At 24.5% G+C, this 22,707-nt stretch overlaps 4 protein-coding genes across 6 annotated transcripts; 1 reads left to right on the top strand and 3 right to left on the bottom strand.

Annotated features, from left to right (window-relative positions):
• Positions 1-118: 118 nt before the first annotated feature.
• LOC112680439 (protein mini spindles) lies at positions 119-17,262 on the top strand. Of its 2 annotated transcripts, XM_025550529.1 has the most exons (37): positions 119-371; positions 2,434-2,579; positions 2,755-2,945; positions 3,028-3,234; positions 3,433-3,607; positions 3,668-3,791; positions 3,853-4,073; positions 4,196-4,390; positions 4,458-4,638; positions 7,536-7,648; positions 7,721-7,937; positions 8,009-8,181; positions 8,257-8,408; positions 8,482-8,703; positions 8,867-8,878; positions 9,238-9,421; positions 9,488-9,679; positions 9,762-9,859; positions 9,938-10,076; positions 10,163-10,325; positions 10,384-10,553; positions 10,620-10,790; positions 10,850-10,972; positions 11,527-11,679; positions 11,751-11,963; positions 12,067-12,202; positions 12,633-12,826; positions 13,260-13,591; positions 14,821-15,000; positions 15,060-15,261; positions 15,341-15,478; positions 15,621-15,808; positions 15,869-16,037; positions 16,099-16,272; positions 16,333-16,443; positions 16,567-16,720; positions 16,787-17,262. In XM_025550529.1, exons 2-37 carry the CDS (start codon positions 2,517-2,519, stop codon positions 17,020-17,022), a joined length of 6,066 nt encoding a protein of 2,021 aa, XP_025406314.1. In that variant the 5' UTR covers positions 119-371; positions 2,434-2,516; the 3' UTR covers positions 17,023-17,262. The 2 variants fall into 2 exon arrangements, with proteins under 2 accessions (XP_025406314.1, XP_025406315.1); XM_025550530.1 differs by lacking the exon at positions 8,867-8,878.
• On the bottom strand, positions 4,930-6,508 carry LOC112680440 (carboxypeptidase B-like). The gene is made up of 4 exons (XM_025550531.1): positions 6,393-6,508; positions 6,099-6,327; positions 5,283-5,466; positions 4,930-5,193 (listed from the first exon to the last, which is right to left on the bottom strand). The coding sequence occupies exons 1-4, from the start codon at positions 6,491-6,493 to the stop codon at positions 4,943-4,945; spliced, it is 765 nt and encodes a 254-aa protein (XP_025406316.1). The 5' UTR covers positions 6,494-6,508; the 3' UTR covers positions 4,930-4,942.
• A 181-nt stretch (positions 17,263-17,443) lies between the features above and the next one.
• Positions 17,444-18,138, bottom strand: LOC112680399 (the record flags this gene model as incomplete). The annotated part of the gene is made up of 3 exons (XM_025550484.1): positions 18,126-18,138; positions 17,944-17,963; positions 17,444-17,869 (listed from the first exon to the last, which is right to left on the bottom strand). Coding segments are annotated over exons 1-3 (459 nt in total), but the record flags the coding sequence as incomplete, so codon positions are not given.
• Positions 18,116-22,677, bottom strand: LOC112680441 (cell cycle checkpoint protein RAD1-like). Of its 2 annotated transcripts, none has more exons than XM_025550532.1 (6): positions 22,493-22,677; positions 22,256-22,354; positions 22,043-22,197; positions 21,748-21,982; positions 21,468-21,674; positions 18,116-18,337 (listed from the first exon to the last, which is right to left on the bottom strand). In XM_025550532.1, exons 1-6 carry the CDS (start codon positions 22,598-22,600, stop codon positions 18,311-18,313), a joined length of 831 nt encoding a protein of 276 aa, XP_025406317.1. In that variant the 5' UTR covers positions 22,601-22,677; the 3' UTR covers positions 18,116-18,310. The 2 variants fall into 2 exon arrangements, with proteins under 2 accessions (XP_025406317.1, XP_025406318.1); XM_025550533.1 differs by lacking the exon at positions 18,116-18,337 and adding an exon at positions 18,398-18,808.
• Between the last annotated feature and the right edge of the window lie 30 nt (positions 22,678-22,707).

The raw sequence follows: 22,707 nt of genomic DNA on the forward strand, positions 1-22,707 counted from the left end.
AATATATAACTTTTACTGATATCTTTTGCATTTAATTTATACTTCCGATATTCCAAAGACGCTGAGATTCAAGATCTTCGTAAGACCTCCTTGGGAAAAAAACAGTTGATTATTCTTTTTGTTTTCATTCAATTTTTTTTTTAACTTCGTCAAGTAAAGAAAATCGTTAATTCCCCTCCTACTATTTATCGTACTAGTACTGATAAACACGTTAAATAGATTTGTCTATCGAAATGTTTTGATGTTAAATGTGAATTGTTGGTTGTTGTGTGATTTGTTTGTGTTAGTAGACTAATTAAAGTAATTTGAATAAAAACGGATTTATAAGAGCCTTATATAACTTTAATGTTGGAGCACGATAATAGTTCAAGGTAAGTTTTTAATATTTATATATTTATGGCCAATAATAGTTAAGTATCAAAGCCTTGCAATACACATCCAAACTTTTACACATATGATTTTTTGAGTTGGTGGATTCTCATTGAAAAATCCTAAAAACATCATACCTTTATGCTCTGTTACTGAGATTTATCGATAAGTTTATTCAATTCAAATTAAAGTTTATAGTATTTACATAGGTACTATAATATGTAACCTGCCAGCTAGACCTTATAGTTTGAAGAGAAGTCACTAATTAAGTATAATTTAATCCTAAAATGTCTTAAAATTTTTGAAATATACTTAACATGAAATATAATTAGTATACATAATGTGATATACATTTTATATATGATTATACCTTCTGCACTCATGATAAAAACAACAGTGAGGAAATAAATAATAATTATTTATTTAAATTTTGTAGAAGAAAAATTATTGTTTGCATTTTGAAGTTTATTTTAAATGTATTTTAATTTATTTTTAACATATACCTATATAGTAAAAAAATACAACAAACAACTTTTATTAAGTATTAAGTTCACTCATACTATTTGTAAAAACTTATATTTTAATTTGCTAAAAATATTTTAAGATCAAAAAATAATATTAAGGACCTACGTAATTACTATATTTTAAAATACATTTTATTCTATATAACCACTGATAAATAATTAGTTATTATGTATAATTTTTATTTTACTAAATTAAGTTTTTAATATTTCAATATATTTTATCTTCCTAATTAAAATATATTATTAAAGTGTTAAATAACTAAACATAGGTATAAACTATAATATATATATTTTAACTCAGGAATAATCATCTGTAAAATAAATATTTACTTAAGAATTAGTGAATTAATTTTTCTCTTTATAGTGCAACAATGACTATTTCATTTTTGTAATTCATATTTAATTTTATTACATTATTTTACAATACTTTTTGAAACTTTACACTCATCTTAATTTTGATGTATGTAATTAGCATACAATAATTACTTGTTATCAACTTATCATTCTTATATGTTTTTCATAAAACATAATATATTTGTTGTTTTTTAAATGTGTATTTTGACAATGATTTTCCTTTTGTGATATTAACTTACAAACATTAATGTAAAACTATTTATATGACTAAGAAATTTACTAGCAACCTACTTAGAAAGAAATTTATCATTAAATACAGTTTATGTAGGTAGGTTGATCATATCCAAATAAGCAAACCTGTTTGGAACTTCTTACTATCTAAAAGATCTATACATTGTACATAAATGCATAATGCTTTTAGTTCTTAAGTTAAAATCTGCCTACATACATTAATCTAATTGAAATTTATTTTTCCTATAGAATATATTAGTATAAAATAATCATAACTTAACTTATATTCAATATTTTATTTTATTTATGTATATTATGAACTGCTAACTATGGTTTCAAGTATCTATTAAAATAAATATTGCTATATAATTATAACAGATTTAGAATTAATATTACGCTTGTGTGAAAGGTATTAAAAGCTAGAGAGGTTCTCATTTGCTAGTTGTATCATTTGGTTTCAGCCATAATTTGTATTATGTCGAGGAATATAGTAGGGTGAAAATAGCCCAATGGATCTGTTGAGAATTCTTAAATTAATTTCAACAAAAATTACAGGTGCATCAATAGAGCTGTTTATAAGTTTGTTGAGGAAATTATAATATATGAATAGTATATAATTAGTTATAATACTACTATTTATTTATAAAAATATAAACAGTTCATATTTTATTGTAAAATATCTATTTGATGTTTAAAATAAAAATAATTACTTAAATTATATAATTAAGATGTATCTATTAGGATAAATAGATAAAATATTAATACTTTTTTCTATAAAAGTAAAACTTAATTTTAATTATGAACTTACTTGATATTTTATTGTAATTGATTTAATTAAATATTATCAGGATTCTGTGATGAGTAGATAAATAAATGTATTTATTTTAAGAATTAATCAAAATAAATAATTGTTTGACTTGTTACTTAAATACTAAGTAAAATATGTCTTTTGCAGCAGCAGATTCATGAATTAAAAGACGAATCTTATTAATTACAATTTAATATTTGATTTTGTCATCTATCATATTTTATGGAAAAATGACCACCGAAGAAGATACTTCATATATTAAGTTACCTATTGAGGAACGATGTATACACAAAGTAATTATTATGTTATAATTTTATCTTAAGTTTTTTTAGTATAAAATAAATAAAAACAAACTTTTTAATTAATAAATAATAGTAAATAATTTACATGCACTACCAGTCAAAATCAATATTTAATTTATATTATATTTTAATGTGCAAAATATAAAAGTTATATTTATTTTTAAAGTTATGGAAAGCCAGAATCAGTGGTTATGAAGAAGCTATTAAAGTATTTGGACAATTAGATGAAAAAGCTCCAGAATGGAATAAATTTACAGGAATAATAAAGAAATTTGTTATTGACAGCAATGCAGTTGCACAAGAAAAAGGACTTGAAGCTACTTTAGTATTCGTTGAGAACTCAGCTACTGCTGGACGGTTAGTAAAAATTTGTTTCTAAATAATTGTTGTGTATAAAAATTTAATTTAAACTTAATATATAATTTATATTTACAAATAGTACTGCGGGAGATATCATGACTGGATTGATAACTAAATGTTATGGTGCGCCAAAAGCGAAAACCAAAGATATTGCTATCCAAATAACATTAATGTTAATTGAAATAGAAAAACAGGATATAGTTATTGAAGAATTAATAAAAGGAATGGATCATAAATTTCCTAAAATTGTTTCAACTTGTATTAAAGCTGCGACTCAATCAATTAAGTAAGTGCAAGACACTAACAAATTTAATATTTTGTATCAAAATATAAGGTTTGCAATTTTTGTGTTAAATTGTATTGATTAATTCATAAAGTTATTATTTATTTAGCATTTTGGAATGAATAATTACTTATTATTATTAATTTATTTTACAATTAACCATAATTCAGTAGTAAGTACTGATATTTGTATTTATTTTAGAGAATTTGGGTCAAAAGTTCTAAATATTAAACCACTGCTGAAAAAATTACAACCAATACTCGAAGATAGGGATAAAAGTGTAAGAGATGAAGCTAAATTATTGGCAATAGAAATATATTCCTGGATTGGATCTACACCTGTTAAAGCTAATTTGGCTAATCTCAAACCCCTACAAGTACAATGGCATAAACATTAGCTTAATATAATTCATTTATATAATGTTGTATTTATTAAGATTCAAGAACTAGAAGCAGAATTTGAAAAATTAAGTGGTGAAAAACCAAGGCCATCAAGGTTTCTACGTTCTCAACAAGAACAAGCTGCTAAAATGGAAGAAGTAGTGGTAAATGCTAATGGAGGTAAATGTAAAAAAAAATGTTTGAAATATAAATGAAAGCAATAAAATTATTTTAAAAATAGATGTGGTAATGGAAGAAGGAACTGATGAAGTTGATGATCCTGAAGAACATATTGATCCAGTTAACATCCTTGTTCAACTTAACAAAGACTTTTATGAAAAGCTTGAGGCTAAAAAATGGCAAGAACGAAAAGAAGCTATTGATATGCTTGAAGGAATATTATCCAAAGCTCCAAAATTAGAAAGTGGAGAATATGGAGACTTAGTGAAAGCTTTAAAGAAAGTAAGAAATTAATTAATTCTAAATGTTAGTAATTTTTTCATAAATTAGCTAGCACAATTAAAAATTACTTATTTATACATATATTATATTATGTAATACATTTATGTTTGCTTATTCTACAGATCATTACTAAAGATTCAAATGTTATAATAGTTGGTATTGCTGCCAAATGTATGGCTATGTTAGCTAATGGATTAAAAAAACGATTTGAAACTTATGCTTCAGCTTGTATACCTGCATTGTTAGAGAAATTTAAGGAAAAAAAACAAAATGTTGTATTACCTCTTCGAGATGCTGTTGATGCCATATATTTAAGTGTAAATAAACATTTAATTTAAATTATTAATTGATTAATATATATTAAATAATTTATAACTTATGTAGATGACACTTGAGTCCATTCATGAAGATGTTTTGACAGCAATTGATAATAAAAACCCATCTGTAAAAGCTGAATCAGTTTCATTTTTGGCTCGTTGTTTTACAAAATGTACACCAACAATTTTGAATAAGAAATATTTGAAAATTTTTACTACTGCATTAATAAAAACCTTAAATGAATCAGGTAAATTATTTAATACATATCATTTTTTGATTTACCATTTAAAATTATGGTACTCATTTCTTTTTTTTTTTCTGTCTTTTGTATACTTAATAGGAAATTTACTTTTATATCATAAATACAGGGTTCTAGGTTATTAATGAAATTATTTAAGTAAATAATTAAACAATATGAATGATCAATTAAATTGTAATTTTATATTTATATCACTGTCAAGTTTGCTATAAAAACAAATGACTTTTTCATATTCTAATATGTTATTATTTATACATTACATTACTTTTTATGCAACATTTTATATTTTAAGTTATGTGTATGTATAAATTATAAATAATATGGTGTACAAAATAGAATACACAGGCCTGCAGAATGTACTTCCTGATTGATATTTTAACACAATGTGTTTAGCTAATACACTAATAGCACAGAATGCTTCTTGACCAGTTGGTATTATTTCACTTGTAGATAATTCAAAACCATTTTCACCACCATCCCGTAATTCCAATGCAAATACATATTTTATATTTGCTTTACCTCTCATCCAATCAATTGATGTACCTGCATTTTTTTATTTTTTTATTTATATGTTTATTTGTTTTTAATGTTTAAATATTTAATTTAAATAAGTTTAATTAAACTCTTTAAACCTGATGCTTGATACATTGTTGAACTTGCTGAACCTTTTGTATATATGTTTGAAGTTTTTTCAAATATTTTTAATGACATGGATGTAGCTATGTCATGCAGTTCATTATAATCTTTTAAATTTTCTTTGGTGTATCCCCAAGGATACATGATAATTTGTCCATATGAATGAAAAGTTATATATCCCTAATAAGCAGAGGATTTTAATTTGCATTTTTTAAATTGCAAGTATATTTGTTATTTATGTAATATTATTAATAAATTCAAAGTTTTTAAGATGTTACATTAAATTTAAATATTTATTAATAAAGTATTGCTATATTTACTGTGTATTAAATTGGAGAAAAGAAATTAAGATCTAGAAATTGTATGATAATACAATAAAGGTATATTTATTATTCTAATATTAAAGTTAATTATATGATTATTATTGGTGATAGGATACATCTATATCAAGTTTTATGTGAAAAATTATATAAATAAACTATTGAGATTAAGATGAGATTAAAAATTCAAACTGAAGAATAAAATTTGTGAAAAGTGTATCTACTTAAACATTCATGTTGTATTTAATAAATATTTGATGTATATTAAAATATCTAATATTATCCTTAAATTGGATCAATTAAGTGTATATTTTAGTTAAATTGTATTTTAAAAACTAAAGTTAGAGTTAGAAAAAAAAATTTTAATTTATCAGTTTAATTAAGGCTTATAAGAGTTATTATGGCTTGGGTTCAGAATTGGCCAAACTTTCAAAATTAAGGTCCAATCCATTACTACTAATATTGTATTATATTGAAAATATTTTAACTGACCTTTATTCTTGTTAAATTTTTCTTGAAATACTGAATAATTGCTTTTATTTCTAACTCAGAATTAGGTGCACTACCTCTGTAGCTATCTGAACAACAATCTTTATCAGAATTTGTATTATTCCAATCATAATTCCAATTTCGGTTTAAATCAATTCCTATGCATTCTTTCTTTGAAGTTTTGACACGATTTTTCCTCCACAATCTATCTTTTTCTTGTGAATAAGTATATCTACATAATTGTATTTAAAAATGGTTGTTATAATATTATTTGGTATCTATTTTCTGTATTACTACCCATCTGGATTTAAAATTGGCATTAATACAAAATTAATATCCTTCATAAAATTTGGTAATAATTGCCTATTATATATCAGTTCATTTGTAATATAAATCATTGAAGATATAGTAATCCATTCTCGTGCATGAGTACCTATTTAAAATGATAGAAGTTTATAAATTATACTATTATAATTAAACATGATCTAGCAAAATTATTATGTAGGTACCTCCATCAATCCAAATAATGTCATTACTCTGATTTGTTTTTATTTTTATAATTTTTAATGGAGTTCCTTGGTTAGTGTATCCAATTGTAGAAACTTCAACCAAATCAATGTTTTTACTTTGTAAATCATCAATAAATTTATAAATATCTTTTGTATGATAGAATTTCTGAAGTATAGCTGGTATTTTCTAAAGCACAACAAACATTTATTTATTTATTTTATGTTTATCATTTTATTACTAAAATAACTTCCTATTTAATTACAAGTACAATAACTTATTAATATAATACTTATTAACTTATTGTTTAATTACTTGTTTTGTATATTTTAGAGAGTTGATTAAATTTTTGCTTGTATACTTCGTGTTTGGTAATGGTATATTATACTCAACATATCGTTTTGTTACTTTACTATTGATTTGTTTTTTTTCAAAATTTGCTATATAGATTGTTAAATAATTTATTATCATTATTTGTATTATTAAGTTTATGAGTACATTCTAATTTTATTTAATATTTATATAAATGTCTAACTTTTATTTTTTGTTTTAATGGTTTTTAAAATGAATGAACTCGTTTTATATTGATATGTTTTAGAATCTATATTCAACACTAAATAATATAGTTCAATTATATATACTATTATAATATACAGTGATGGTAAAAACATTATGATTTTATTATATAGTTCGAACTTTAATTTGAATTAAATGTATAATCTTGTTTCCTAATACTACTATTGATATATATTTCTATAACAACACTGTACATACAATTTAAAATTAGAGATCTTTTTCTGTTTTATTGTATCAATGTTTCTTAACTATTATAATTTGAAGTTTTTAGTTTAAGATATTAAATTGATTTTAAAATTGAAAAAATCAATATCTAAGATTTTAAATTAATAGATATTAATGATTTAATTTTTTCAGATCCAACTGTTAGGGATAATTCTGCTGAAGCCCTTGGCACTGCATGGAAGGTTGTTTCTGAAAAAAATATTCTTCCATTTTTGACTGGAGTTGATGCAATAAAGCTTGCTAAAGTAAATGCATTATATTTATATTAATTGTATAATTATATTATGAATAATTTTATAAATATTGTTCTTGTAAAGATCAAAGAAGCAGCAGAAAAAGCTGTAATTACTGCAAAACCAACTATAGTGAGAGAACCTACATCAAAACCTACTAATGTCTCATCTAATAGTATTGAGAAAAAATCAACAACAACAATTAATAAAAATACTGTTGTTAGAAGAACTCGTACAGCTGTAAATATTCCTAGTAAAACTACTGTTAATAGTAAAGCCAAAAAACCTATGAGTGCTCCTGGTATATTTTTAACATTTAATATAATTTTTAATACATATAAATACTTTATTTTAATTATTTTGTATTATCAGGTGGTCGTAAACCATTATCATCAAAAAATCTTCCTCCAATTGAAACTGAAAATGAAATTGGTGATGATGAATTGGAAGAACTAGCTTTAACATTCTGTTCTCCTGAAATTTTAAATGGTATGACCGATGCAAATTGGAAAACTCGTTTGTTTTATGTTCAAGAATTTTCAAAAGTATGTAACTTGTATGGTTTTCTTTTTCTTCTAAAAGCATAGATTTTAAAAATAACTGAATTTAAATGTTTACAGATAATTGATCAGATGGAATCATTACCAGTTAGTAGTCAAGTATTAATAAAATTACTGAACAAAAAACCCGGCATTAAAGATAATAATGTTCAAATACAAAAATTAAGACTCGAGTGTTTGAAAAATATTATCGAAAAGTTTTCCATCACTAGGTATTTATTAAAATTTTATTTTAGATTTACTTTTACTTTTTATGTATTTATTTATTTTTAAAATTATTGTTAGTACTAGCATGAATTGTTGTATTCAAGATGTTTCTTCCTTATTGGGTGATGGTAAAAATGGTACTTTAGCTAATCAAGTATTGACTACTTTTGCGGAATCTACTAGATTAGATCTAGTCTCTAATGCAGTATTAGAGTATGCATTTACTGTACAGAAAAATCCCAAAGTTCAAATTGATGCCCTCAACTGGCTTTCAGGTGCAATATTAGAGTTTGGATTTATGTAAGTATCTTCTGTATTTCTGTTTTATATTTAAGCTTTAACCCTTTTAGTTTAAGTATTTTATTTATGTTATTTATATTCTTAATAATATCATTATGCTATCATTTAAAAAAATTAATATTTATCTAAAATTATTATTTTACATTTTATGCTACCTGAAAAGGTCTGAATTAAAGTAAGTTACCTATTACTATTTATTTAAATTATATAATATTTATCAGTCATAACCATATTTTTCATTATGAATATTGGTTTGTGACTTAATTGTATACTCAAATATCAATATTAAGTTTATTTTCAATATTCAATTATTATTTGGCTTATAAAAATGATTAATAATATAAGTAATACATTTTGAATAAAATTATTTAATAGTTCTCCACCAAATTAACTTTTTATAGAAAAACAAAAGCTGATACTTTTAGCTTTAATAATTATAAATGTTGACAAAAATTTTCAACAAAAATTTAATCCCTATTTCCAATATAAACAAATCCTAAAAATAAGATTTTTTTTTTTAATTGATTATTTTAGTATTGAACCTAAATCAGTGATGCAAAATGTCAAGAAAGCCGTGAGTGCTTCTAATCCTCAAGTAAGAATGGCTGTTATATCTCTTCTGGGTGTCATGTATCTTTATATGGGCCCTCAGTTAAGTTTATTTTTTGAAAATGAAAAACCAACTTTAGTACAACAAATAAATGCTGAATTTGAAAAAGTATGTTAATTTAATATTATAAAAGATGTAATAAAACAATACTAATGATTATAATTCTGCTTACAGCATCAAGGTGAAGTTCCTCCAAAACCAACACGTGGTAAGCAAATTGAAGGATCTAGTGAGTCCTTAGAAGTTGCCAGTGATGATGAAAAACCAGCATATGAAGTTAATATTCGAGATATTGTTCCAAGAGTAGATATAACTCCACTTATAACTGATTCTTTAATTAGTGAATTATCAGATAAAGATTGGAAAGTAAGGGGATATTAATCAATAAAATATAAAATAAAAATTTATGTTTTATTTATTCTTCCATCCATTTTTTAAATAATTGTAGGTTCGTTCTGATGCTTTAACCAAATTGCAAAACATTGTTAATGAAGCCAAATTTATAACTAGTGAGTTGGGTGAAGCTAGAAAAGCTTTACAAGACAGGTACATTTTTATGTTAATTAATATTACAAATAATTATATTTCTTACTACTGATAAATTACTTAATAATTAACTCCTAGGATAAGTGATTCAAATGCTCGTCTTGGTTCAAATGCAATAAATTTAGTCGAATTAATATCAAAAGCTATGGGTTCTTCTTTTAAAAATTATATAAAAGGTTATTTACCTGGCGTGTTAAATGCATTAGGTGACCCAAAGGTATTTACTTTTTGATAATTGTTATATAAATTTTAATTTAAAATAATAATTTATACATATTTTGTTTAACAAATATATTATCTTAGACATTTAAATGTCAAAGTGCTCGTCAATGTATGAATACTTGGGCAGATGTATGTGGATATCGTGAATTTTTCGGAGGTGATATACTTTTGGATGCATTCAAAAATAACTCTGTAACATTAAGATCTGAGTTATGGACATGGCTTGCTGAAAAATTGCCACTCAGTATGATTTAAATTATTATTAGAATTTTTAAGTTTTTAATATATAATTTTTTATATAGTACCTTCTAGGACTATTCCAGCTGACGAGTTAAAATGTTTACTGCCAGTTCTTTACACTAGTCTTGAAGATAGAAATGCTACTGTTCGTAGTGCTTCCGAAAAAGCTGTGCTTGGATTTATGATGCATCTAGGTTATTCTGTTATGTATGGAGCTTGTGATAAATTAAAGGTAAAGTTTTAATTTCAGTAAAGTTTATCTAGATTTCAATATTGTTATTTTTATATATTTTTAAAGCCTATGTCAGTCAAGTTTTGTAGAGAAAAATTAGACAAAGAAAGACCAAATTTACCAGTTGTACCAATTGAAAAACCTAAGGTTGTAAAATCTGGTATTCCTGCTGGACCATCAGTTAAATCAGGAGGAACAAAAATACCCCCTCTAAAGGCTCCTATTAAAGCCAATAAGGTTAGTTGATTTATTATCTAACATAAACTATATAATTCAATGCTCAATTTTATGTTAAGGAAACTGTTATTCCTCGTGCTGGTACAGCTACAGGAAAAAAGAAAGAAGAAGTAGACAATGGCCCATTGTTCCAACGAAATAATTTAAAGCATCAACGGGATATTGATGAACATAAATTAAAGGTAACTGATTCTATAAAAGAATATTAAACCAGCTTATAAATTTCAAATTTACTGTTCATTTAATTTTTTACTTTTTACACAAAATAAATGATTGAACAATTATTTATTGCATTTTTTGTTTTTTTATATTTAATATCTTGTGGTATTATTAAAATTACTTTAATTCATATAGAAAAATTTCATATTCTTATATAATACAAATTAAATTGTTTTTTTTTATAACAATTTAGGTTTAGTTTTGAAATTATAATTTAGAAATGTTTATATCTTTTAAGGTAAATTTTTAAAATTATTAATAATGTTGAATAATTTATATTATTATGCTTTTTACTTGTACATTAAATGTTATTTGGAAGAATTTCTGATTTTTATTTTTATAAGCTTAGCTGTAAAATGTACATAAAATATACTGTAGATATTATTAATTGTATGTGTTAGATTAGTGAAAGTTTCTTTATTTCTACCACTTATAACTAAATTAATTATAAATAGAATTTTGTAAGATTGATTCTTTATTAATGAAAAGTAATAGTTATGTATTTTGGTATGTTTAGTCATTAAAATGGAATTTTACTGCTCCCAGAGAAGAATTTGTGGAACAACTTCGGGAACAAATGTTAACTGCTGGTATTAATAGAGTGTTAATTGTTAACATGTTTCATTCAGATTTCAGATATCATCTCAAAGCAATTGACACTTTATCAGAGGTAGTAAAATACACTGATTATTTTATTTATTCTGAATTATTTTAATTATTTTTTTTTTAATTTCTAACAAGGACTTGCTTGCAACAGATGATAACAATTTAGCATTAATTAGTAATCTTGACTTAATATTGAAGTGGATGACCTTAAGGTTCTTTGATACCAATCCATCAGTACTTTTAAAAGGTCTTGATTATTTACAACATATTTTTGATATTCTTATGGCTCAAAAATATACTCTTCATGATACTGAAGCATCAAGTTTTGTTCCATACTTAGTTACAAAAGTAATTTAAAATAATTTATTTAGGTATTTTATTTTATACTATTTATATTATTTTTAATTTTATATTTTTTTATTTTATATTATTTACTGTATTTATATTATAGTTAGGGGATCCTAAAGACACTGTGAGAAATAATGTTCGAGCTATTCTAAAACAAATTGCATTTATATTCCCTAGTACAAAGATGTTTGTGTATATTATGGATGGGGTAAAATCAAAAAATTCAAGACAACGCTCAGGTTGGTTTTAATTAAATAGTTTAGGTCAATGATTTAAAAAATGATCTATATACTACTATTCTAGCAGTCATTTAATTTTAATAAGAATTAGTCGTAGATTCATAATAGTGAGTAGAAGTTCATTATTTGATAGTGCTCACAAGACATTTTTCATGTAGTTTTCTTACATTTTTGAAATAAGTCAAAAAGTTTTTACTTCAAAGTCTAAAATTGCCAAAAATCAAACTCGAAATATTTGAAAATTGTATATTTTTTTTTTTTTAGTTAATTATATTTTTTATTAATAATATTGGTAATAATTGTTTATCAATACTATATTAAAGAAATTAATTTTTTAAAAAAAATACATTTTGAATTTATATAGTTTCCGATTTAAAATAATTGTATATATTTTTTGATACATTTGACCAACAATTATAATTTGTGATAGAATGTTTGGAACATTTGGCAACCATGATAGAAGACTATGGTACATCAATTTGTCAACCTAGTGTTGCAGCTGCATGTAAAGAAATTGCAAAAAGTATTGGAGATAGAGATAATTCTGTCCGCACAGCAGCACTAAATTGTTTTGTAGCTGCATTCTTTTTACACGGAGATGCTCTTTTCAAATTTGTTGGCAATGTAAGAATATATAACTTATTAATACTTAAAGTAATATAAACACATTTAAGGTATGAATATAATTTTAAAAAGTAATGATTATGATGATTCATTGTTAATAAATAATAACAAGTATAAAATATTTTTAATTGCTTCACGACCTAAAAATTAATTAGTAAATATTTCTCAGAAAAATGTCTAAAAAAAAAAACTCTTATTAATTAACTTATTTAACTTTATTTAACTTATACTACTATTTTATCTTTGTATGTATATTTTAATTAAAAAATGTTTTCATAGCACATTTGTTCTTTAAACAAAAAATAATATATTATACATATTAAACCAGTTACGTTCTGATAAAAATGTTGTTTCAATATTACTTGATAATTATTTCTGGATCATTAAATTATTATTTATTTATTTTTTAATGAAAATTATTATTTTGAAACAGATATCTGAAAAAGATATGGGTCTTTTAAGAGAAAGATTGAAAAGAGCTTCAAAGAACCGAGTTGTACCAGTTGCTACTGTCCAACCAACTATAAAAATGGTTGTACCACCTGTCCAACCAATACCAGCTACAGATGATAATGTTGATGAATATAACTCTGATGAAGAAGAACATAATACTACATTTAATGTTTCACATGAATCTAATCATGAGGCAAGTCCTCAAAGGTATTCAAATGAATCACCTTCTAGATCTGCTAATACTTTAACATATCAAACGGGAAGTATTCCTACTACTATAAACTCATCATCAACATTAAGAATTGGATTCAGGTGAAACAAACATTTCAAATAAATTAATTTACAGCATGTTTTTATTTATTATAGTTAAGCATATTTAAATTGAAACACATTGCCTTTTTATTCTATTGTTATTTTTATATTGATGTAGTTAATCAAGCTGTAATAAGTTTCACCTAGCAAAAATTGGTTCTTGGAATTTTTTTTAATTTTGAAAGATTTAATGAATCAAATTATATAATGTTTAATAGTTCAATTCATCAAAAAAAAATGAGTATTTAACTTAATAATACATTTTAAATTACATATATAAAGTAGAATCTTGATTATCAGAACCTCCCTCAAACCAACCCTTTATTATCTGAATGTTTTTTTGTTTCAATTTACATATCCGAACGCCAGTGCATTAAAAATCACAATGCGCATGCTTGGTCGCATTTTATTATTGGTCTGTTTTATCTAAACAATGTTTACGTGCGACTAGCTTATTAATACATTCATATTGTATACTATATAACTTTGAGACATATATATATATATATATATATATTGATATTTAAATAAATGTAGAATACTTAAAGTACAGTTTTAATTCATAGAATACCAACATATGATAAACCACATTAAAATAAAATAAACTCAATAATAATATTTTATTTTTTCCAAAATTTACCAAACTATTTCTTGATAACTTTAACATCAATCTCATTTGGTTTTTAAAGAAAAATATGATGACTATAAATAAACATCTGCATAAACTTTCACTTAGGTTTCAACCTCATTTGACCAAATTCACTCACTTTAGAATATTATATAATATAATATAATATATATAATATAATATAATATAAAATATGTTTTTTAATATTGTTATTAGGATTTTAGACATATTTGATTCAAATTATTATAATAATACATTAAACATAATATAGTGCATGAATTTAAGCTTATTGTTATTAATTTCTGCATTGGCCAACATTAGACTTTTTTTATTTCTTCTAAATACACATTTTTACTTGCTGCATTTGTGAATCAATATGCATTCAGTATATAATATTTTTTCTGCTTGCGTTTGATTTACTGTGCATAAAAAAAAAAACTTCATTATATAAGTATTAACTATAAACTCCTGTTTGTTATTTATTGATTGAATTTTTTTTATTAATAATATGAACTATTTAGTTGATTTGAAAAAATAACCAAAAAAAAAAAAAAAAATGTTTGTTCAAAGTATGTAATATTAATTTTTCTTTTATTGATAGACGACCTATTAGTGAAAATTATGATGAACCTCAAGCAACACGTTATGCTTTGGATGAAAAGTTTCTTCAGGAATTAGAAGCAGAAGAGATAACTAAACCAGAATTAAAGTTAAAACCTTATAATTGGTCTACAGATCATGATGAAGTAAAATTTAAAAGAAGAATTCAAGATCAATCTCAGTGTGTTACTATAGTTGTATTACTTAATTTAGATGTATTAATTTAAATGTTATTTTTAGATGTTTACCTGATAATATTTCTTCTTCTAAACCATGTGTAAATGTGAGTCCATATAGTACTGCTACTATAACTAAAAGTCCTAAATCTCATCCAACACCTGTTGATCCTATTCAGCAGTTAATAAATCAAGTTGCTTCGCAGGACATAGACACTTCAAAAAATGCCTTAACAAGCTTGGATAAAATGCTTTTGAGATCTGACGTAAGATATATTTGTATAATTATATTTACTTATGTAATTTTATTTTAACATATTTATTTGAATATTTTATATATTGTAGATGAGATCTAAGTTTTTAGAAGGTGGAAAAGTATTATCCCTTTTTTATGCCATTATAAAACAGTTTGATATATTATCTGAATCTCATGATATTGATGTTACAGTTGGGTATAAGAATATATTCAATTTATGTTTGAATGTAAGTACTATTTCCTTTTACAGTTTTCAACTATACTTAATATGAAGTTATAGTAAGATATGTTGTTCGTCCTAATTTTATTTTCTGCAAATATTTGTTTGTCTTTTTTTAAAGCTTCATAAATTAATTATTTTACTTTTAGTTGTATAAATATCAAGAATTCACCTTAATATTGAATGAACAAATTGTTCGAGACTTGCTTTCCAAGTTATTGTATCTTCTAAGTATGAAAGGACCTGAGAATAGTACAGATACTCAACTTTTTGGACGATGTGTAAACAGTCTTATCATGAATGTTTTAGAAAGATCTGCTCATACCCCAGTAACATGGTAAGAATTTATTTCACTATATATACATTATAATTGAATAAACTTATGATAAATCCTTAGTGCTCTTTTGGCCATGCTCTATGATACAGTTAAGTATCCTCAAAATTCTTCTAATCATTATAAAGAACTAGTTATGAAATGCATATGGAAAATAGTAAAAGATTTTCAAGAATGGGGCGATGAACTGTGCTATGACCGAGTACTTGCTCATATACATAAATTTTTGAAAGTATGTATTTATTTTATCAAATACATCTACTTATTGTCAATCTCTTATTTTTTTAAATTAGGAGTTTGATTCAAAGCACTGGAAAAAACAACCATCTGACACTCCTCTGAGAACATGCAAAACTGTTCTACATACAATGGTAAAAATACGCAGTGATAAAGTATTAGAAAGCTTAAATAGTCCAGAATTTCCTAAGGATTCAGAAATGGTTGTTTATATACATAAGCTTTTAAGGGTAAGGAGGTAAAATAATTTTTTTTTTTTTTTATATATTAACAATTTATTATGTTTTCAGCATTTGAACAGTGAACCAAGACCTGAAAGCAGTAAACGTAAACATCGAACTCCATATGATGAACTTACTGATATATTTCAACTTATTGGCCAACACGAAAATACTGATGAAGTAAGTCTTGCCATAATTTAGTATTTTATGATTTAACAGTTACTCAACTATATTAAATCCATATAAATATATTTACAAGTATTATAAAAATAATTATGTTGGGCATTTTATCTTGAAAATTAGGGCATACAACAGTTGCACAGATTTAAAATAAAGCATCCCAATATAGACATAGAACCACATATTTCCAAAACAACCAAATACTTTCAAGATTATATTCATCGTAAACTGTCAGCAATTGAAGATAATTTAAAAAGCTGTTTAGTTGAACCTAATGGTAGTTTCATTTTTTATTCTCGAATTAGTATTTATTTATATCTATACATTAATTTTTATATTTTAGGGAATAATGATAATTTAAAGCCTATTCCATCTACACAAATGCGAAAACCTGAGTCAGCTGCTGGCAGTGAAGCTGATGGATTTATGAAACGGTTGCAAATATTAAAAATGAAAGCATCACGAGAAGAAGCAAATGACATATCAAATAAAGAATGTAATGGAAACAATCGACTGGATGAAGATTCACAAGACGAAGATTTACCAATGCTCAACACAAGTCGTTCTCCTCGTAAATAAAATTTAATTCCATTTATAGTATTAATTTCAAACAAGTGCTCTGATATAGTTCAATCAGTACGCCTAAATCCTTACACTACTCCTACCAAGACTGAAAACCTATAAACTGCTGTTTTTTTTTATATATATATATATTTGCTTCTTAATTATAATAAAACTTTGACATTTGTGTATGAGTCTTTTTGTGAATTTAAAAGCTTGTTGCTTTGTAAACAAATATATAATAATGTATAACTCAAATTATTTTTAATATTATATTTTAGTCGATTTTAACCTAAAGATTTTATTTTTAAATAATACATAGGTACTTAACATGTTATAACAATATTTACATTTTAGTATTTTAGACTTTTCAAGTATTAATGTTAATATTATTATTATACTTATTGATTAAAACTAATTTCAATGATCAAAAATTTTTATTTTTCATTGAATTTTCTACTTTAGCCACAAATGCTGGGAATTCCACATTTTTTATTGTATCAATTATTGTGTTTTTCAAATGCATTCTTTCAGGTAATAAATTTTGAATATCTGTTACTTCAATACCATTGCTTTTCATTGTTTCAATGCAATCCATAGCAGATGGTGTATCATAAAAGCTAAGAACCCACTTGCCATTAAAACATGAATCGAATGATAAAATTCCCAAGTGAAGAGTAGAGTACATAACGTATGTTTCGGGTGTTATAAAAATTAAATCATTCACTTTGTTAGAGTAAATATTCAATGAGTAATTGTAAAACTTTACTTTTATTTGTGTATTGGATATTGTGTATTCATTGTTTAAACTTAAACTTGAATAGGAATTTATGAGCCAGGTTTCATTGCAATTAATTTTATTGGACTGAAAAATCACAAATTATAAACATAAAATATAAGTATTTAATAGGGATAGAAATAATATAATATATTGTATACCATTTTTGGTAAGGATATTGCTGGTTATATTAATTTTTGGACACAGCAGTATTAATAATAAAAAATTATAAATCAAAATAAGAAAAGAGCAGTACAACTTCCAATATAATATACTTTTTTTAAGTTCATAATTGTAAAAAAAAAAAAAACATTTTCATGGAATAAATAATCAAAAATATCACAATAAATAAACATCAGTTTACTATGGTAAGTTACTATGGTATTTACTAATAATTATAGTAAAGCATCTTATAAATAATAAATAAGCACTTAAATCTCTATGAAAATTTAATATTTTATAGATTTAACGTAACAATTTTAATCATTAGTAGTAAATATGAAAATACATAATCTGATTATAATAACATCAGTCTTCATCAACTATTGGCGTACACTGAAATAAAATAACAGAATAATCTTTTTTTTTTTTATTTATTAATGAGTTATACAACTATAAAATAAAGCACAAGTAATAATGAAAAAAAAAAAAATTTAACAGAAATTGATGGGATGTAGGAATGGGGAGCTACTTTGAGTACTAGAGAGGAATAATTTTAATAAAGAAGGTCTCTACACCACTTATGTTTAAGTCTTCTAATGAAATTGTTAGAGATGTGAAGTAAAGCAAGTTGACTTTTATGTTAGGATTAGTATGAGAGATAAATTTTTGGTGGAGTTTCGGTATGCAGTATAAGTAATTTGTTTTACATATTTTATTTTCAGTTCTAAATGGAGGGTTTTGTTCCTAACATACCAGAATTATTTTGTTATAGTGGGTAGCAGATAGATTGGAAATATTGGATTTTTTGCATGATACTTAAAGCCAGTTGCATACATACGGGGGGGAAGTCCGGGTTCAAACCCCCTAAAGCCAAAAAAAAAAAAAATTGTTTTATTATTGATGTCGTGTAATACATTTGTAGTTTCATTATTATGCTTTGAACTTAAAATATACAACTATACAAATATTATGATAATTAAATAATTATATTGATAGGTGTTTAAAAAGTTTTGTTAACTATGCTGTTTTTATATTCCAATAGCTATTTATTTACTGTAATGTAGAAGTAAACTGTAAATTGGTAAAAAAGTTGTACAAGATAATATCTATTTATAGCAGTTATTTATCTTATTTATCAGTTATTTATCTGTGCAACGAAAAAAAAAAGATAACTATTATTTTTGTTAAACCCCCCCAGAGTAAGATTGAATGTACACCACTGCTTAGAGCGGCATTACCCCAAATTTGTATACCATAATATGGAGGATATATCAACGTTAGGATGGCCTTTAAAAATGTAAGTCATTTTTTTTTTTTTTAGGACGCCCACCTTATTTTGTTCCATATAGTAAAAATAAAATTTAGTGATAGTTTGAACACGATCAAGAAATTTTTTTCGGAGGCGCAGAGAGGTTGAAATTTACGTGAGTGGAATTTTTGTACTAAAATCATACTTATTTGTAATATCTACTTAATTTTAATACTTACGTTAAAAATGGAAAGAATATTATTTGTAACATATAAAATTATCTAAATAAAGTCATATATTGTATTTAATCATAATATTACTATTTTCGTGGGTAAATATTATAATATAATAATATTATATATTATAAATTTTTATTTAATATATTTTTATATTTATTTTTTTTTAAAATAGTGCTTGAACTTTGTCAGTCAGATTCTATTCTTCTAATATTTTATATATAGCATGAGCTTGATAATGCCCACTTCCTGAAGTCATTTTTCGAATGCCAAGAAGTTTTTCAGTTTCTGAACAAGTAATAACAACTGGTAATCAAGCTACATTTTAGCAGATAATATACTTTATCTAATATTAAATTGAACATAATGTGTACAATATGATTTTAATATGATTTAAGCCACACTAAACATACCGGAAAAATCAACATTTTATAAAATATATTTAAAAATTATATAATCGCCCTCTGGGGTTCAGCCAAACCAGCTAACACCAGAACTATCCAAGCTTTCCAAGCCATTTGCCTACGAATGACTGTGAACGCCCCCTGGTACGTTACAAATGTCAGCCTTCACAACGAGCTAAAAATTGCTACTGTCAAACAAACAGCTGCCAAATTCTACACTCGCCTCCACTCCAAAGCGGCAGACCACCCCAACTGCCTCATCGCTCAACTTCACTCCAACCATCTTCCAGAAAACCCACCAAGACGTCTCAAAAGAAATTGGCCCAGAGACCTACTCAACACGTGATGCATACCTTTTAAGGAAATTAAATCAAATTAAATTATCTTAAGCTCAGGTGCTTCAAATGTGAGGCTCCTTCATGTCATTCGCTGTCCCTTTTAAAAAAAAAAAAAAATTTTATGTTAAACCTTTTACTTATTGTGCTCCTCTTGTACAGATTGTAAATATTCACAAAATAAACGTCTTTAAAAAAAAAAAAAAAAATTATATAATGCAATTTATTCACAAAAACACTAATTTAATGAAAAAATCTTATAACTTTATTTAGATAATTTTATGTTATAAATAATATTCTATCCTTTTTTAATGTAAGTATTAAACTTAAGTAGATATTACAGATAATTATGAAATAAGTACAAAAATACCCTCATCGAGTAAATTTCAACCCATTTGCGCCTTAGGAAAGAATTTCTTGATCGTGTACAAACTACCACTAATTTATTTTTTTACTAAATGGAACATAATACAGGAGTAGCCCTATAAAAATTTAAAAAAAAAAATTGACATGTATACATAAGGGCCATCCTAATCAATGCTTTCAAAATAATAATTTTGCATTTCAGATTTAATTTAGATCTCAGAAGAGGTTGAAATAAATGTAATCTGGTGTTCAATTGTTTCCTTTTATCGTTTATATGATCTTTCAAAGTTAGTTGTTTATCAAAAATAAGCCTAAATAAATTTGACTTGGTTGGTTTGAGGTAGCAATTAATTGTAAAGTTTGACTGGCGGACAATTATTAGAATGAAGAGAGGAAGTATTTATTTAGTATTATTTTTATCTATGATAAGTTTGAACTTTGCCCAAGAAATGGGACCTTTTGTTAAGTTTTGTTTGTTGTTAATTGAGGTAGTTGCATTTATTTATGAAATTAAAAAAATTTACCTACTAAAATAATTAATATATGTTACCAGTGGTGCTGAAAACGTACTCCGGGTAGTTCAATTGAACTACCTAGAAAATTGAAATGTTAAAAAAAATTAAAATTATCATTAAACAATTTAAAATAATTTTTTTATGTATTACTTGATATTTATTTTCTATTGAAATAGTAAATTGAATAATTAAATAAGTTAAAAATAATGTTGTAGTATTTAAATGGGTAGTAATTAGAAGGGATGGATGTGTAAATCTAATTATTTGAACTGACAAATTTAATTTCATTCAGCACCATTGTGTGGTACTATATTAAAACAAATTGTATAAAAAATTCTAAATTTATGCAAAAATAAAAAATTGAATCATCTAAAGTGCAAAATATTAGATTAAAATCTAGTCAATAATTATTACTTACAAAATATTCTAAATAACAAGTATGACTATCTACTTGCACCATAAATTGACAGCATAATAGTCCTTCTTCATTTGTTCGTATTAATGTTTTTTGTGATATGTTCATACATTTTAAAAATGGCTTGATTTGTTTATACTTATATTTAACAGTTATTGTTGCATTACAAACAAACTGTTCCATTATTTCGCTTTTAGATGGTATCTCAACCTTGAAAAAATAATAACACTTCAATGATCTCTAGATTGGTAGAAATAATAACTTTATAAATCATAAAACTTACACTACATTTTCCTGCTATTCCAGAAGTTGATATTTTAAAAAACTGTGGTTCTTCAGAAAACATGAATTCAACATAATCAGATGTGCTATCAATGTCACTGAGTATGTCTTTGAAATCAGAGGATCTTAAGATAATTTTACTAATAGTTGATTCAGCAGGTATACTAAAATCTAAAATGTCAAATACTTCCATTGTTCTTAAAGAGCAATCTGTTATAATACCTCCTTCTTCTAACCTACAATTAAAACAGGTAGAGAAAATAAAATCCATTAATCTATGTACTCTAGCAAATTACAATAATTTTACTGGAGATCCATATTCTTTGTATGTTAACTTTAGAGCAGTTGTGAAACTAGGGTTAGTTGAGCATCCATCAAATATTGTTAAGCATTCAATCAATGTATTGAGATCAACACGAAAAGCAACAGTGTCATCACTAAGTTGATATTCCTATAAAAGTATTCAAAATATTATAATTAACTGAGTCAACAAAAAACAGATATCATACTTGAAATATTTCACAACCAATAAAGGTATTTGCTTGCACACATTTAGAATCTTCAACTACTATTTTTAAGCCATGTTCAGTTGCAAAACATACACCAACCTATTAAAAAGTAACAATTAATAAAGCTTGTAAAACCAATATTTTATTATTAAAATATAAATTCTGTATGTTATATTCATTTACATTCTTTTTAATAAGTAATGTCTTTTATTTGTATTAATATAGTAGATAACTTACGTCTTTGAAATTAACTGCTCTTAACAAAGATGAAATGTGTTTTACATTATCAGCTTTAGCAACTAAAAGATATTTTTCATCAAACGAGCCATTTTTATCAGATTCCATGTCCTTAAAAAATATTTATGATGAAGAATCTGTAAAAAAATTTTACGTTATAATAGATATCACAAATTTATTTATAATAATTTTAAAAATAAAATAAAATTTAATAA

The sequence above is a fragment of the Sipha flava genome, unplaced genomic scaffold (genome assembly GCF_003268045.1).
Source record: "Sipha flava isolate LNK unplaced genomic scaffold, YSA_version1 176_pilon_pilon, whole genome shotgun sequence".
Taxonomy (NCBI): Eukaryota; Metazoa; Arthropoda; class Insecta; order Hemiptera; family Aphididae; genus Sipha; species Sipha flava.

What these genes read in the sequence shown, in the direction of transcription:
- LOC112680441 (XM_025550532.1), bottom strand. Translation starts at nt 22,600, where the DNA reads ATGGAATCTGATAAAAATGGCTCGTTTGATGAAAAATATCTTTTAGTT. An exon ending in GGATCTCCAGTAAAATTATT is followed by an intron (nt 21,983 to 22,042) that starts GTAATTTGCTAG and finishes TTTTAATTGTAG; the next exon opens with GTTAGAAGAAGGAGGTATTA. An exon ending in GAATAGCAGGAAAATGTAGT is followed by an intron (nt 21,675 to 21,747) that starts GTAAGTTTTATG and finishes TATTTTTTCAAG; the next exon opens with GTTGAGATACCATCTAAAAG.
- LOC112680439 (XM_025550529.1), top strand. Translation starts at nt 2,517, where the DNA reads ATGACCACCGAAGAAGATACTTCATATATTAAGTTACCTATTGAGGAA. An exon ending in GAAAAGTTTTCCATCACTAG is followed by an intron (nt 8,409 to 8,481) that starts GTATTTATTAAA and finishes AATTATTGTTAG; the next exon opens with TACTAGCATGAATTGTTGTA. An exon ending in ATATACATAAATTTTTGAAA is followed by an intron (nt 16,038 to 16,098) that starts GTATGTATTTAT and finishes TTTTTAAATTAG; the next exon opens with GAGTTTGATTCAAAGCACTG.
- LOC112680440 (XM_025550531.1), bottom strand. Translation starts at nt 6,493, where the DNA reads ATGATTTATATTACAAATGAACTGATATATAATAGGCAATTATTACCA. An exon ending in CCAATTTTAAATCCAGATGG is followed by an intron (nt 6,328 to 6,392) that starts GTAGTAATACAG and finishes ACAATTATGTAG; the next exon opens with ATATACTTATTCACAAGAAA. An exon ending in AAAATTTAACAAGAATAAAG is followed by an intron (nt 5,467 to 6,098) that starts GTCAGTTAAAAT and finishes TCTGCTTATTAG; the next exon opens with GGATATATAACTTTTCATTC.